At 41.2% G+C, this 14284-nt stretch overlaps 1 protein-coding gene across 1 annotated transcript in view; it reads left to right on the plus strand.

Moving 5' to 3' along the window:
- Positions 1-14284, plus strand: part of SOS2 (SOS Ras/Rho guanine nucleotide exchange factor 2) — a 40611-nt gene that overhangs the window by 21659 nt on the left and 4668 nt on the right. The window contains exons 8-19 of the mRNA XM_015631255.2: positions 998-1096; positions 2752-2879; positions 3214-3869; positions 5196-5277; positions 6263-6385; positions 8775-8878; positions 10182-10401; positions 11039-11158; positions 11417-11579; positions 12016-12133; positions 12221-12393; positions 12654-12770. Of these exons, the coding sequence (XP_015486741.1) occupies positions 998-1096; positions 2752-2879; positions 3214-3869; positions 5196-5277; positions 6263-6385; positions 8775-8878; positions 10182-10401; positions 11039-11158; positions 11417-11579; positions 12016-12133; positions 12221-12393; positions 12654-12770 (2103 nt within the window). The remainder of the gene's footprint in view (positions 1-997; positions 1097-2751; positions 2880-3213; positions 3870-5195; positions 5278-6262; positions 6386-8774; positions 8879-10181; positions 10402-11038; positions 11159-11416; positions 11580-12015; positions 12134-12220; positions 12394-12653; positions 12771-14284) is intronic.

Consider the following 14284-nt stretch of genomic DNA (forward strand, 5'->3'; position numbering starts at 1 on the left):
TGCCTCTTGCTGTAAAAACAGGGCACAGCTCTGACCCATCCCAGGAGTGTTTTGCAGGTTTTTTTCTCCTCACATGAGAACAGAGGGTGAATTCTCACGCTTAATTTGCTTTTTAAAGCCAACCACAGGCACACAAACACCATATTTTCATTTTGTCCTGTGCATATATCCAAGGCCTCCTTCAGCACTGGGGCTGTGACTGGTGCTTTTCCTGGAATAATTCTTCAGTAATTTCTTATTCATTGCTGGCTAGCAGCATAATCTGTGATTCTTTTTCTTATTTCATTAGTTCCTTCTGCCTGTGTAGCAGATTTATTAATTTTATTAATATTTATTAAATTATTTTTTTAATTGAAGAATTTTAAAATAAAAATGTATTAATATTAAGATGCTGCTCAGGCTGAGCTGGTGTTCAGAAAAGCCCTTAGAGAAGCTCCTGAGCAAATGATGGGTCACTGGTGCTCCCAGTTAAGCCCAGTTTAGTGGTACTGGGGCACCTCTGATCTTTCCCTTCAGGGAGTGTTTCCAGCTCTGAGCCCTTGGTGAGCTGGATCATCTCACTCTGAAATACTCCTGGAAAGTGAGTAAGGAAAGCTCTTTGCCTCCTTCCCTCCGAAATTTTAAGCTCAAAGCTGGAATTCAATTCTTTCATTCCAGATGAAATTGATATTCAAGTCTGGTGTGAGTGAATCTGGCCTCATTTCTGACCCTGAGGTAATTCAGTTTCTCCTCAGCATTTATGCCATGGAAAATGGCAGGAATTTCACCACTCTTTGGAAAAATCTCATCTTACAACCTGAATTATTGCCTTAGTCAATGGCTGGGAATGGAAAATACTTCTCATTTTTTAAGTGATAAACCTGTGATTCTCTGTGATGTGTGATACTGATTTCTTCAGTACACAATGAGGCCTCCATATTTCTGTGGGACATAATGGGAGCCCAGTGAATATTCTGAGTATTTCAGTGTAAGCACTCCTGTTTTTTTTCCTTTCCAGTCCACAGCTGAAGGATTTAAGGAAGCTGTCCAGTATGTCCTGCCTCGCCTCATGCTGATCCCAGTTTACCACTGCTTGCACTACTTTGAGTTGCTGCAGGTAAATGGAGCCACACTCTTATTTCTGACTGAAAATAATTATTAATGTAGAGAATCTGAGCTTTTAAATAGGTGGTTACATTTTACTTACTCCCTCTGAAAATTAAAATTATTTGACACTGGTTACTTCATTTCTGAAAAATAAAAATGTATTAAAAATTGTCTTAAAAAGCATCTGTTGATCTCATGTGAACATTCAAACTAAATTTTATCAAACAAATCTTTATTGAACTTGAGTTCTAATACAGTTAAAATTTAATACACAAATCTAACTTCTTCTTTCTATGAGTTCTGAATTTTTTATCCATTCAGAAAGAGCTAAGCAGGATTCAGTCAGAATTCTCAGTCTCAGGTCACTCTCCAGCTGCAGCTCAGTTTATCATTTCAGAATAATCCATTCTTAATATTCAACCACTTCTCCTGAGTCCTAACTGGAATTAGCTGAGGATAATGTAAAAAAGGTTCTGTTTGCCCCATTGTGTGGGGAAAGTTTGTAGTGCTTTAAGGGTAAATGAATTATTAACTAACAGGGGATGAACTTAAATGAAATGGGTAAAAAACCCTGTGGCTATAGCTGACATTTGGAAATAGCAACAGAAATTACTCTTTGAGGTTCTCACTGTAAAATCTGATGCTGCACAGGTGAGTTGTAGGGATTTCCTTTGTGTTTTAAAGGATTTACTTGTATGAAAGAGAAAACACAATTTATCTGTAACTCAAATAAATATTTCTAGCAGTTGTGTTAATACCAGATTTTTAATTAATATTTAGCACAAACTCCTTTTTTTTTTTTTTATTTCTACTTAATTTCACTCTTGTTTTCATTATGTCTGCTGTGATTTTGTGCATATCCTGATTTAAATAAATAAAAACAAGGGATGGTTTATTTTGACCCACCTCCAATGAATGGATTGCCAATATTTTGCAGCAAAGTTTAAATCCCAGAATGGTTTGGATCGGAAGGGACCTCAAAGATCATCTGGTTCCACCCCCTGCCATGGCATGTTGCTACCAACTAGATGGAGATTATATGAAAATCTGTGGAATTTCCTAATTCAGGAAGTTTCTGCTGAGTGGTGGAGATGGATTTAATTTTTATAGAAAGGAAATACATTTGTTCCACTGTCTTTACATTTTTCTGTAGTAGCAGGAAAAAATCTTGAATTTCAGACTTTCTTTTACTCTTTGTTCTGTGCAAAATTGATATTTCTTCTTGAAATTGCTGAAGGTGGAAGAATTCAGGATGATAGGAAGCAAAGAGCTTCTTCTGTCTGAAATTTGGATTGTTGAGGTGGGCTCATGGAAGGAAGACACAGAGAGTTCCATAAACCAGCACTGAATCCTTGGCTATTTCAAACCTTCAGACTCTTGAATCAAACCAGTTTGAAACAGGATGTTGTTGATAACAGGCTAAATAAATAAACATTAAAGGGTAAAAGGTGATCTTTCTAAACATGGTGAATATCCACTGATTTTTCCTGATCCTCTGACAAATATTTTTAGTTTCATGCACATCTGCTCTGTAAAATCACTGACTTGAGATCACCGATTTCACCGAGTGCTGCTGATAACACCATGCAAGAAGGTTTTTCAGTCTTCCTACCCTGCTAGAAATGATTCAAATCTGAAAGCAAATAAATGTTTGTTCTGTCCCAGCAATTGCAGGAATGCAGTGAGGATGAAGAGGACAGGGAGTGCCTGAAACAAGCCATCACTGCCCTGCTGAACCTGCAGTGCAGCATGGAGCGCATTTACAGCAAGCACTCCCCGCGGCGCCGGCCTGGGTAAGCACCCCCAGAGCCTTCCTGCCTTCCCACAGCTGGCAGGGAGGGAGAAAAATCACCTTTTCCTGCTAGAAAATATCTAAATTTCCTTTTCAAGGCACGTCTTGTTGCCAGTTTTCTTTGTAGACAGAGCAGCAGCCCAAAAACTCCATGCACCACTTGTAAGAATAATGTGAATATTTTACTCCTTCCCAGCCAAAGCGGTTCATGTGCCTTATTTGGAACTGGATTAGGGCATTTTGAAGGAAAAAAACCTGATTTAAGCAATTAATTTAGTTGATTATTTTAGTCTTTTGGGATGGCAAATCTGGAATTTTTCTATTCTTCCTTCAAGGGAGCCGGTCTGCCGCTTCTATCACCGACAGATCAGAAGCAAACACTTGGCCATCAAGAAAATGAACGAAATCCAGAAAAACATCGATGGCTGGGAAGGCAAAGACATCGGCCAGTGCTGCAACGAGTTCATCATGGAAGGAGGACTGACAAAAATCGGGGCCAAACACGAGCGCCACATCTTCCTCTTCGACGGTTTGATGATCAGCTGCAAAACCAACCACGGGCAGTCACGGCTGCCCGGCTACAGCAGCGCCGAGTACAGGCTCAAGGAGAAGATTGTCATGAGGAAAATGCAGGTGGTGGACAAGGAGGACACGGCAGAGTACAAGCACGCCTTCGAGCTGGTGTCCAAGGATGACAACAGCGTGCTGTTCGCCGCCAAGTCGGCCGAGGAGAAGAGCACGTGGATGGCGGCGCTGATCTCGCTGCAGTACCGCAGCACCCTGGACAGGATGCTGGACTCGGTGCTGCTGCAGGAGGAGAATGAGCAGCCCCTGAGGCTGCCCAGCCCCAGCGTTTATCGTTTCGTGGTGGAGGATTCCGAGGATAACATTGTTTTTGAGGATAACTTGCAGAGCAGGAATGGCATTCCCATCATCAAAGGAGGCACGGTGGTGAAGTTGATCGAGAGGTTGACCTACCATATGTATGCAGGTATCGTGAGCTTTGTTTTTGTTCTTGCATGAGGGAGGAAGTTAATCCTTTATTGGGGTTTTGAGAGAGATGGGACTGCTGGGAGAGATCTTAAAACATAATTTCTTCTTCTTTTTTTATGGTCTTATGAAGTCCTGAGAGCATCTTCACTATGTTCATGGTCAGTGGTCACAAGGTTTTGTAGAGGTTAATTAGCCAATAAACTGCTGCCACAAAATAATGTTTCTACTTTCACACCAATTGTTCATTATTTTGTTTGATACATTTTTGCCTCAAGGTGGACATTCTTAACTAATCATATAACGCAAAACTACTTGTTATACCTTAAACTTCTTATTACCTTTATAATTATTTTTTTATCTTAACTTTAAAACCTTAAAACTTCTTACAACGTAACTTAACGTCTTTCTATTTAAACTTAGATTCTTACTTATGATTTTAAATCCAGAAGCCTCCTCCAAGGTCTCAAAGGAAACCTTGTGTCCATGTCTATGTCTAAGCTTGCATTTACAAGATTTTGAGAGCTTTCTGTGCTTGGAATTCCCACAATCCTTTTATCTTTAGTTTGCTGGGCTTTTTTCTATTTGTAATGAAATGTAAAATATGCACAGAGTAAAAATATGTTATTAAATCACCTGGCTTTGCAGGCAAAGCTGTAAGAAAATCTTGGGTATGTAAACCTTTCATCCCCTATAAAAACCACAAAAATAGGTTTCCATGTTTCATCATGGCCAAAGCCATGGAGCTGTTACAGGCTGAGGCTCTGTGAAGGAAGAAAAAAGTTGAAGGTTATATTTATTATATTTGTTATATTTTTAATATTTATTACATTCAGCCTGCCACTCTGTGAAGTATCTGGGTTGAAGTGGATGACATTCCCAATCAGCATTTTTCAGCCTTTCTCTGTGTGAAAGGCACAGAAGTGAAAGCTTGAAGGAGTTCCATGAAGTGCTGATGCTGAGGAAAATGTTTGGTCTCTGTTTCGGGGTGCAGGGGGAAGCTGGTGCTGTTGGGACTGATGTGCAGTTTGTGTTAAACTTCCCCAATAGTACAGCTGGTCAGGGAGAGTCATTCCTCAGGGAAGGCTGAGACAGAGGTTTTAAGAGAATATTGGATGTGAAGTTCAATATTTTTCAGGGAAATTCACTGAAGAACTGAGTGAAAACTTCCCAAGCACTGTCATTCCTATTATTTTCCAAATACAGTGCTTGCCTTACAACTTCAGTGTCTTTTCTGCACATTAAACTTTTTCTTTGTATTTTATTTCTGATCTTTTGCAGCTGGTTAAAAACCCACTGCCATCATTTTCTTATTCAATCCTTACAGATCCTAATTTTGTTCGGACTTTCCTGACCACCTACCGCTCCTTTTGCAAGCCCCAGGAGCTGCTGAGTTTGCTGATAGAAAGGTAAGGAGTGATCCTCCTTTCTGAAAGCATGCAAAAGGTTTGGAATCACAGAGCAGAATCCCAGAATGGTTTGAGAAAGGGCCTTAAAACCCATCCAGTGCCACTCCCTGCCATGGGCAGGGACACCTTCCACAATCCCAGGCTGCTCCAAGCCCCATCCAACCTGGCCTTGGATGGTTCCAGGGATGGAGCAATCACAGTTTCTCTGGGAATTCTATTCCAGGGCCTCCCCACCCTCACAGCCAAGAATTTCTTCCTCAAGTCCCATCTGACCCTCCTCTTTCTCGGTTTGAAGCCTTTCCCCTTGTCCTGTCACTCCAGTTCCTGATGAGATTTGTATATTTGGAATCGCAGAACATTCTGACTTGGAAGGAACCCTCAAAGATCAGAGATTCCAGCTGCTCCTTTCCTGCTCAGGATCCCAGTGTGAAGTTTCAGTGTTTTAATGAAGTCTTTAAAGCAGTAACTTTAAAACAATGATCCAGGTTTTCAGTTCAAACTTCCTTTTCCCAGTTTAAATGAGTTACCTGAATGAGGTGTGAGCTGGAGCACCTGCTGTGCTTGGGCTGTGGGTGGTGGTGTTGGGAACTGCTCATGAGAACTGAGTGCACCCAAACCTCGATGGAAATAAGGACAGAAATGTTCCAGGCAGTTTGTTTGAAATCACAGAATTCAGGTAAACAGCATTTTAGTGCAGTGTGGTAAAGCTGCTCTTAAGCTCTCATCTAATCTTCCCTTAATCAAGCCAGCAGGTCCTTAAAAACCTTCTATCCCAGTCTAGACATGGTGTGATGAGCAGAGAACCAGCGAATTAGCAGGGTGTGGAGCTGGGCAGGAGGGAATTCCAGGCAAACTGGGCAGCAGAGAAGCACCTGATCCTCCTCGCACTGAATTTATACAAATACATTTCTATAAACTGCAGCTTCTGCACAGAGGATTTGTGTTTTGTCTCAGTTTCCATCAGCTCTGTGGTGTTTTCCCCCAGGTTTGAGATCCCTGAGCCTGAGCCCACGGAGGCAGACAGGCTGGCCATCGAGAAGGGCGAGCAGCCCATCAGCGCCGACCTGAAGCGCTTCCGTAAGGAATACGTGCAGCCCGTGCAGCTCAGGTGGGTGTGCCCTCAGCCCTGCCCTGGCACTGCCAGGCTGGAGGGCACTGATGGCACCCAGCTCTAATCTCTGCTGGACACTTGAGCCATGTCTTCCTAATATCCCAAATCGTGTCCTGGTCAGTGCCTGCTGGGGTTGGCCCAGCTGGGATCCCCACCCACGGGCACGGCGCCTGTGGCTGAGGGATGTGAAGCTCAGAGTGGGGCTGGCCACGCTCTCAATGCATTCCTTGTTCCCAGGCCCTGTGAAGATAATTCCTCTGTTCCCAGTTTTCCAGCCCTGCTGGTGTTTCACTCCCTTTCCCAGCCCCGTGGATGTGTTTGCTCACAGACAGGGAGGCTCTTGTCTGTGCTGCACATTGCAGTGGGCTGCAGGGAATCTTCAAGGTCTTGCTGACCAAGCTAATTTGGGGAACAATTAAGCATTTCTACCATGAATGAGGGTAATTGTTGCCCTGACTGGGGATCGAGACAGGAGGAGACACAGATCACAAACCAGTGTTTGCTTTAGCAACTTTGATTCATTACACTGATGAGAAACATCAAGATGTTCCTATTAATGGTACATTAATATTACTATCAATATTAATTCTAATAGCAATTAATACTATTAATTACACACACAGAGCCCTCAGTTCCTCTGCTACCACACATTGCTGTTGGAGCACCAGCAGTTGACTCAAAGGGTCACACTGACATGCCAGTACCTCCAAGGTGTTCACAAAGTCACTCAGGGCTCCCATTTTTATCAGACACCTGTGTGCATATGTATATAAAAGATTAAAAAGATAAATATGTGGCTAACCCTGTAGCTTTCCTCGACACTGAGCTGCCACCACCTTTTTGAACGTGATCCAAGTCCCACAATCTCAGCATGACCTTGATACTCCTGTGTGCTGCTGGCCTTGGACAGCTTATCAGGCCCTTGGTGTTCCCACTTTATCAGCTCCTGAGGGTTCAGCAGGACCAGAAGTCTCCACAGTTATCAGTTCCTGGGAGAGCTGCCTCTCAGCTCCTGCTTTCCCTGCTTTTGCTGTTTTCTGGGAGCTGTTTCTGATCCATACTGTGTATTTCCAGTAATTTGAAGCTGTCTTATAGGTGAAAATTAGTTTGAGCTGCTGGGTTGATAAACTCAGCACTTTGTGCATTCCAGTGTTGTTAAAAACATTGACCTCTGCTTCAGAGACTGGAATTTGGGAAGAAGGTGGAGAATTGAATGTGTTTATTCCTTCCTTCCCTGCTTCCCTACAGTAGAAAATGCTGTGGCCAGGCATGGGAAGGGCTTGGACACAAATAAATGCATGTGAGGGGATGGAAACGAGGAGTTGCACAGCTGGAAGTGCAGTCAGCAGATCCAGGCACTCTCTGGCTCTTCCCAATGTTTTCACCACGGGATCTCAAGGGCAGAGATTGGATTAGATAAAATCCTGTTACAGGAAACTCAGATCAAAACTTTGCTTCTTGGAAGGTGTCATTGATTTCCAGCCTGAAAATCTGATCTGTTTGGGCATTCTTTTATGGATTTATAGATTTTTGGGCAATTCTTTTATGGGATAAACCTTAATTTTTTTACCTTGCACACTGGGAAGAGGAAGAGTTAAGGAATTTTCCATGTGTTCATGTGGTGTCTTTCATCTGTCCTCAGTGCAGGGCTGATTTTTGCTCAGGTGATAAATTGCACCTGGATAAATCAAAGTGCTGAAGGTGTGAGCTCAGCTTGTTTACCTGAAGAAAGAGACAAGCCAGTTTTTTATTCTGATTTATCCTGAGTGCAGAAGGCTGAAAAGCAGCTGGAGTTCACTTTTAGAGACTGATTTATCAGTGATTTATCTAAGAAAGAGTAGAGAAAAATCAAGAGGACATTTAGTGTTATCCTTAAAGGATCTAATCAAGCCTTTTGGGTCATTAAAAATTGTATAAGGCAGTAACAACAACTTTGAAGCTGAAATTTATTTGTAGGAAAGAAAGAACGACAAAATTGCTTCTTAATAAGTGAGATATCCTAATTAGCTTTTTCATTAAAAAAAAAAAGAAAAAAAGGAAGTTACAAGAAAAATTAGGAAGACAAATTTTATCTGATTTTGCTGTTTCTTCCTCTTCTGAAACCATCTCAACACTGGCATTTTTTTTTAATATTAGATTTAAAAATAGCACCAAGCCATATTTATACTAAAACTATTCTTTAAAACCTATAAATTAGGTTTTAAAAAATAGTTTTAGCATAAATATAGCCAAGCTCAATCTTTGCTCTGCTCCTTTGTCCATGTGTATTTTGAGAATCACCAACTACATGAATGTGTAACTTGAATTTTGTAGGATTGTGGTTCATTTATATGGGATAAGCTATGGAAAAAAGAAACTTAATATTTTTTTTCCTTTTTTTCCTCAGAATATTGAATGTTTTCCGGCACTGGGTCGAGCACCATTTTTATGATTTTGAGAGGGATCTGGAGCTGCTGGAGAGGCTGGAGACCTTCATTTCCAGTGTCAGAGGTGCAGTAAGGAGGGGTCCTGTTCCCTTCCCTCATTTTGGTACAACTTCCCAGTCTGATCCTGGTTTTAGGTCTGAGAATATCTTTACACACATGAGTAATTTTAATGCCTTTAATTGAGCTGTTCATGAGGCTCCCCTTTACATGAGGAAGCTTTGGCCTGGAGCCTAAACAGCTTCTAAATTTCAAGCATTAGGATAATAATACTTTAAATATATTTCCTTCTGGACAGTCTGGTCATCCTTGCCTGACTTTGACTCAGGCTGTCACCTTCCCCTTCTCCACAGAGAATTCCTTCCCTTTCTCTTACTGAGGTTTTTCCATCCTGATTTTTCACATTTATATAAAGTTCCAACTAAAAATTATTATCCTTTTAGAAGAGGATATTGAGCCCATTTGGTATCTCTTCTTTATGAACTGGATTTTCTTGGCAGCCTCTGTGGAGGGCAGGAGTGTTAATATGTTTAATCCTTATCCTGGAAATTCCAGGTTTTCATCTTCAGAGTGCCAGGCCTTACATTGGGCAACATAATTCTGAGACAGTTAAAAGAGCCTGGACACAGGGTCACTTTTTTCTACACCAAAACTGTCAGAGGATGTGGTTAAATAGAACTGGTTTCACATATTTGTCAGCAGATACAGGTGCAAGAACCCATGAGAAAAAAATAGGGAAATAAAAACCTGATTAATTTACGTGCAGAAGTGCAGAATTCTGAGCTCAGATTCAGATCTTTGGGGAGTTGGTTTCACTATATTATCAAAAGTCCTTTAAAATCAGAGGTTCCCTGAATGGTTTGGGTTGAAGGGAGCTTAAAGCCCATCCAGTCCCACCCCTGCCATGTGCAGAGACACCTTCCACTGTCCCAGGCTGCTCCAAACCCTGTCCAGCCTGGCCTTGGGCACTTCCAGGGATCCAGGGGCAGTCACAGCTTCTCTGGGCACCCTGTGCTGGAACTCACAGCCAGGAATTCCCAATATTCCATCTAACCCTGCCCTCTGACAGGTTTGAATCCATTTCCCCCTGTCCTGTTACTCCATCCTTTGTCCAAAATCCCTCCAGCCTGAGCTCCAGTTCCAAAAATATATTTATATACAAACTCAAAATATTCCCTCCCCAGAGATTGCTCTATAACACTGACATTTATGAAAGAACACAAATTTATTAAAAACCAACACTTGTAACAAGATTAATGCACTTTTTCCCCTCTCTTGGACTTGTAGTTTAACCCTTCCCTCTGTCAGTTTAAAGCAGCATTAAAAAAATGTGCGGCGTTGAATCTTTTTTAATGATTTCACCTCTCCAGGAAAATCCATGAAGAAGTGGGTGGAGTCAATTGCTAAAATCATCAAGAGGAAGAAAGCCCAGGCAGATGGGGTCAGCCACAACATCACCTTTGAGAGCCCCCCACCACCCCTGGAGTGGCACCTGTGGCGCGTGGGGCACAGCGAGGCCCTGGACCTGATGACCCTGCACCCCATCGAGATCGCCCGGCAGCTCACCCTGCTCGAGTCCGACCTGTACAGGCAGGCCTGAGCTCTCAAACCTCTCTTTTTTCATTATTTCACCCAAAAAAATGGGTGAAATAATGAAAATGGCTCCTTGTTCACAACCATCGGTTAAAAATACCCTGCCACTTGCAGAGTTCATGGGAAGAGGTTTTCTTGCTGTCTGCTCAGTGTTAAAATATGCAAAGGAGTGGAAAAAAGAGGTTTTATCTCCATATCAGAATTGTGACAGCAGGAATGCAGGGAGGATAATTCAGGAGTTTTACAAAATTCAAATTATAAAATCCTGGTCCTGCTTTAGTGATGGGAGGTTTTGGATTGAAAGCAACTGGTTGCTGCAAGTGCTTCACCTTTCTGTTTTTAATTTTTAACTCTTTTGAAGTTGTTTTCTTGCCCTTTCAGAAAATTAAACTCACTCCTTTGTAATTTTCTTATCTGGAAATGCTTCTTCAAAATTTGCCAATTTCAATTAAGATAAAATTTATTTCCTTCTGTACTCGAGCACTCGTCAAAAAGTTGTGTTTTGTAGTAGATTAGGTGGGATTTGTGAAATATCAGGTTGTGATTAAGAGGAGAAATAATCTTTTAATGCAAACACAGAAATTACAGTTTTTATTTGTACTGAGCATTTTGCTTCCTGCTTTGTCATTCCCAGGGCTGTGCAGCCTTCTGAACTCGTTGGCAGCGTGTGGACGAAGGAAGATAAGGAAATTAACTCCCCAAATCTCTTGAAAATGATTCGTCACACTACAAATCTCACTCTGTGGTTTGAAAAGTCAGTGCAGTGCAGTGCCATTAACCACTTTGACCCTGGACATGCTCAGGATTTGCTGGTTTATTTCTGCCAAATCCTCCCTTGACTTTCCAACTCGAACATATGTAAGATGTGATTGCATAAATTCCTACTTGAGATTCTGGAGAGGGAGCCAAAATCTGCATGCTGGATGGGTTTTCATGCAAAAATTTGATTTACTAACTCACAAAGTGCCAGGTTTCATTTCTCAGTGTTTCTCAAATCCCATCTTTTGATCAGGTGCATCGTGGAAACGGAGAACTTTGAGGAGCGAGTGGCTGTGCTGAGCAGGATCATAGAAATCCTGCAGGTTTTCCAAGACCTCAATAATTTCAATGGTGTTCTGGAGATTGTCAGTGCTGTGAACTCTGTCTCAGTGTACAGGCTGGATCACACATTTGAGGTGAGTCTAGGGCACAGAAAGGGAAAATTAAATCAGAATCCAGACCTGGTCACACACAGTTCTGGAGTGAAATCCATTGTTAACAGCAAAGCCTCCCTGGAGTAAAACAGAAGAAGGTGAATAAAATGGTTTGAGTTTTGTATGGCTCTGAAAGGCAGCACAAGGCCTTGAAGTTAGAATCAAATCTTAAATTTTTATTAAAGACTGAATTCTGTAAATTCTAATTTAAAATAATAATCTGTTTTCAGTAATCTCAAGATGCACGTGACTGAATTGTGGGGTGCTGTAATCCAGGGCAAACCATTGCCACAAGAGGTTCTTTGAAACCTTCATTTCAATTCCCAAAATTTACAATCCAGGGAATTGCTTTGTATCTGCTAACCATGCTGTTGAGAAGATTTCCATCCCTGTTTTATTTTTGATTTTGACAATTTAGGCACTCCAGGAAAGGAAAAAAAGAGTTTTGGATGAAGCAGTAGAATTAAGCCAAGATCATTTCAAGAAGTATTTAGCTAAGCTCAAGTCAATCAACCCCCCCTGTGTGCCTTTTTTTGGTAAGTGACATCAAATTTTGTGTGTGGTGTCACTCTGAAGTTGAATTTGCTGCAGATGTCTGGTTAAAAACTGCTTTTTTAAATCAGGAATATACCTAACAAATATCTTGAAGACAGAAGAAGGGAATCCTGACTTCCTTAAAAGACAAGGGAAAGAATTAATTAACTTCAGTAAGAGGAGGAAAGTGGCTGAAATTACAGGAGAAATTCAGCAGTATCAAAACCAACCCTACTGCTTAAGGATTGAGCCAGAAATCCGGGTGAGCAGCCATTAAATATCACTTTGGGGATTGGAGAGGGGGAAAAATACCAAATAATCTTCCAGCACTGGACCTAATTTTGCATGAATAGTGATTATCAAAAGAGGGGGGAGCAGTGGCTGGTAGAGAACAAAGAACCACCAAAGGAGCAGCCAAAAGTGGTAAAAAATTAGATTTTGAATCACTGAATTACAAGTATTTCATTAACATTTTCTCTGTATGCTTATATTTTAAACCTTATTGATACTTGTTTCATTCAGAAATTCTTCGAAAATCTCAATCCCATGGGGAAGATACCAGAAAAAGAGTTTACAGATTATCTGTTCAACAAATCCTTAGAGATCGAACCTCGGAACTGCAAGCAACCACCTCGATTTGTGAGTTTTTTCCTGAAATTTCATGGGATCAGAGAATGCCCTGAGTTGGAAGGGAACCACAGGGATAATCAAGTCAAATTCCTGGATTATTTAATTAAAATTAAATAGCTGAAATTCACTGACCACTATGAAAACAATACATGGTTACCTCAATAAGCCAGATATATTTTCTTCAGAATTCCTTATCATGAGCTGACTTTCCAGCTAAACTTGATTTAAAAATACTTCTACTCCCAATGTTTGTCACTACTAGAATATATTACCTTTGTCTTATTTTAAAACTCATTTTTATTCCCCCAAAAACCTGAAATATTGCTGTTAACTTTGTATTTCTTACTATATAGGCATATGATAAAATATGGAGTAATATTTTTCATTTCACTATCAATTAGTACTAATTTAAATATTACTTTTATACATAACAGGTTCCATTTCCTCTAAGGTAATTTCTGTTTTTGTTTTGTCTCAATATTTGATATTATTGCAAAAACTGCAGGCTTTACCAGGTGCAACCTATTTGCTGAAAAAAAATACAGTTCAATTTAAAGGAATAGCAATTTTGGGTTTAAAAAAACCCAGCTCCTGGAGCTCAGAGTTCTTTTTTAAGCAGGAAAATCACAATTTAGAACACTTGTTTTTTATGTGTTGTAATTGCCTGAGGAACTGGAGCCATGTCTAATTTTTTGGGAGAGCTATAAATCATTTTTGCCATGTCTTGTTAGAGGAATGAGTAAGATGATGTTACAAATGTGGCAAGAAAACGCCAGAAATTGCTGTTGCAAAAATGCTTCTTACAGTAATTTTATTAAAATCTTTTCTAAAAATAGGAGCCCAGTCAGCTGGGCAAGAATTCTATCCAGCTCATGATTTCCAAAGAGAGAATCTTACTGGAATTTCAGGAAAATCCTGTTGTGGGTGCTGTTATGTGCTGGACACCACTGAAGGATGGGGCCATAATTCACTTTGCAAGGCTCAGCTTTGATGTGTGCTGGATTACACCCGAGCCTAACCAGGCTGGGTTTGTCCACACAGTGAGCTGGGTGTGGGAATTTTGTCCTGGATAAACTGGAGGACATGGAGAATGCCTTTCCAAGTGTGTCCTTGGTCCTGGATGCATGGCCCAGTGACCCTCTGTGGTTTCTGTGGTGTTGCTGGGACTCTTCTGCAGCTCTGAGAGGCACTTGAAGTAAATTTCTATTTCCCAAGGCTGTGACTTGTTTTTCCCAGTGTTTTGTCCTGGTTGGCAGCAGAACCTGGACTCTTCATTCCTCATACTTGTGAGGAAAAAAGATTCCTTCAGCTGCATCCACATCTTCCCAGCAAATTCCTGCTGTGCAAATAACGCTGCACCTCACATCAGCTGTACCCCTGGGCTGCTCTTGGAGAAATACTTTAAAAATACATCCCAGAGCCTTGGGAATGGCAGCAGTGCTGGGAATGCTGCAGTGCTGGGGATGCTGCAGTGTGGAATGTTGCAGTGTTGGGAATGTTGCAGTGTTGGGAATGTTGCAGTG

The sequence above is a fragment of the Parus major genome, chromosome 5 (assembly GCF_001522545.3).
Source record: "Parus major isolate Abel chromosome 5, Parus_major1.1, whole genome shotgun sequence".
NCBI classification, from domain to species: domain Eukaryota; kingdom Metazoa; phylum Chordata; class Aves; order Passeriformes; family Paridae; genus Parus; species Parus major.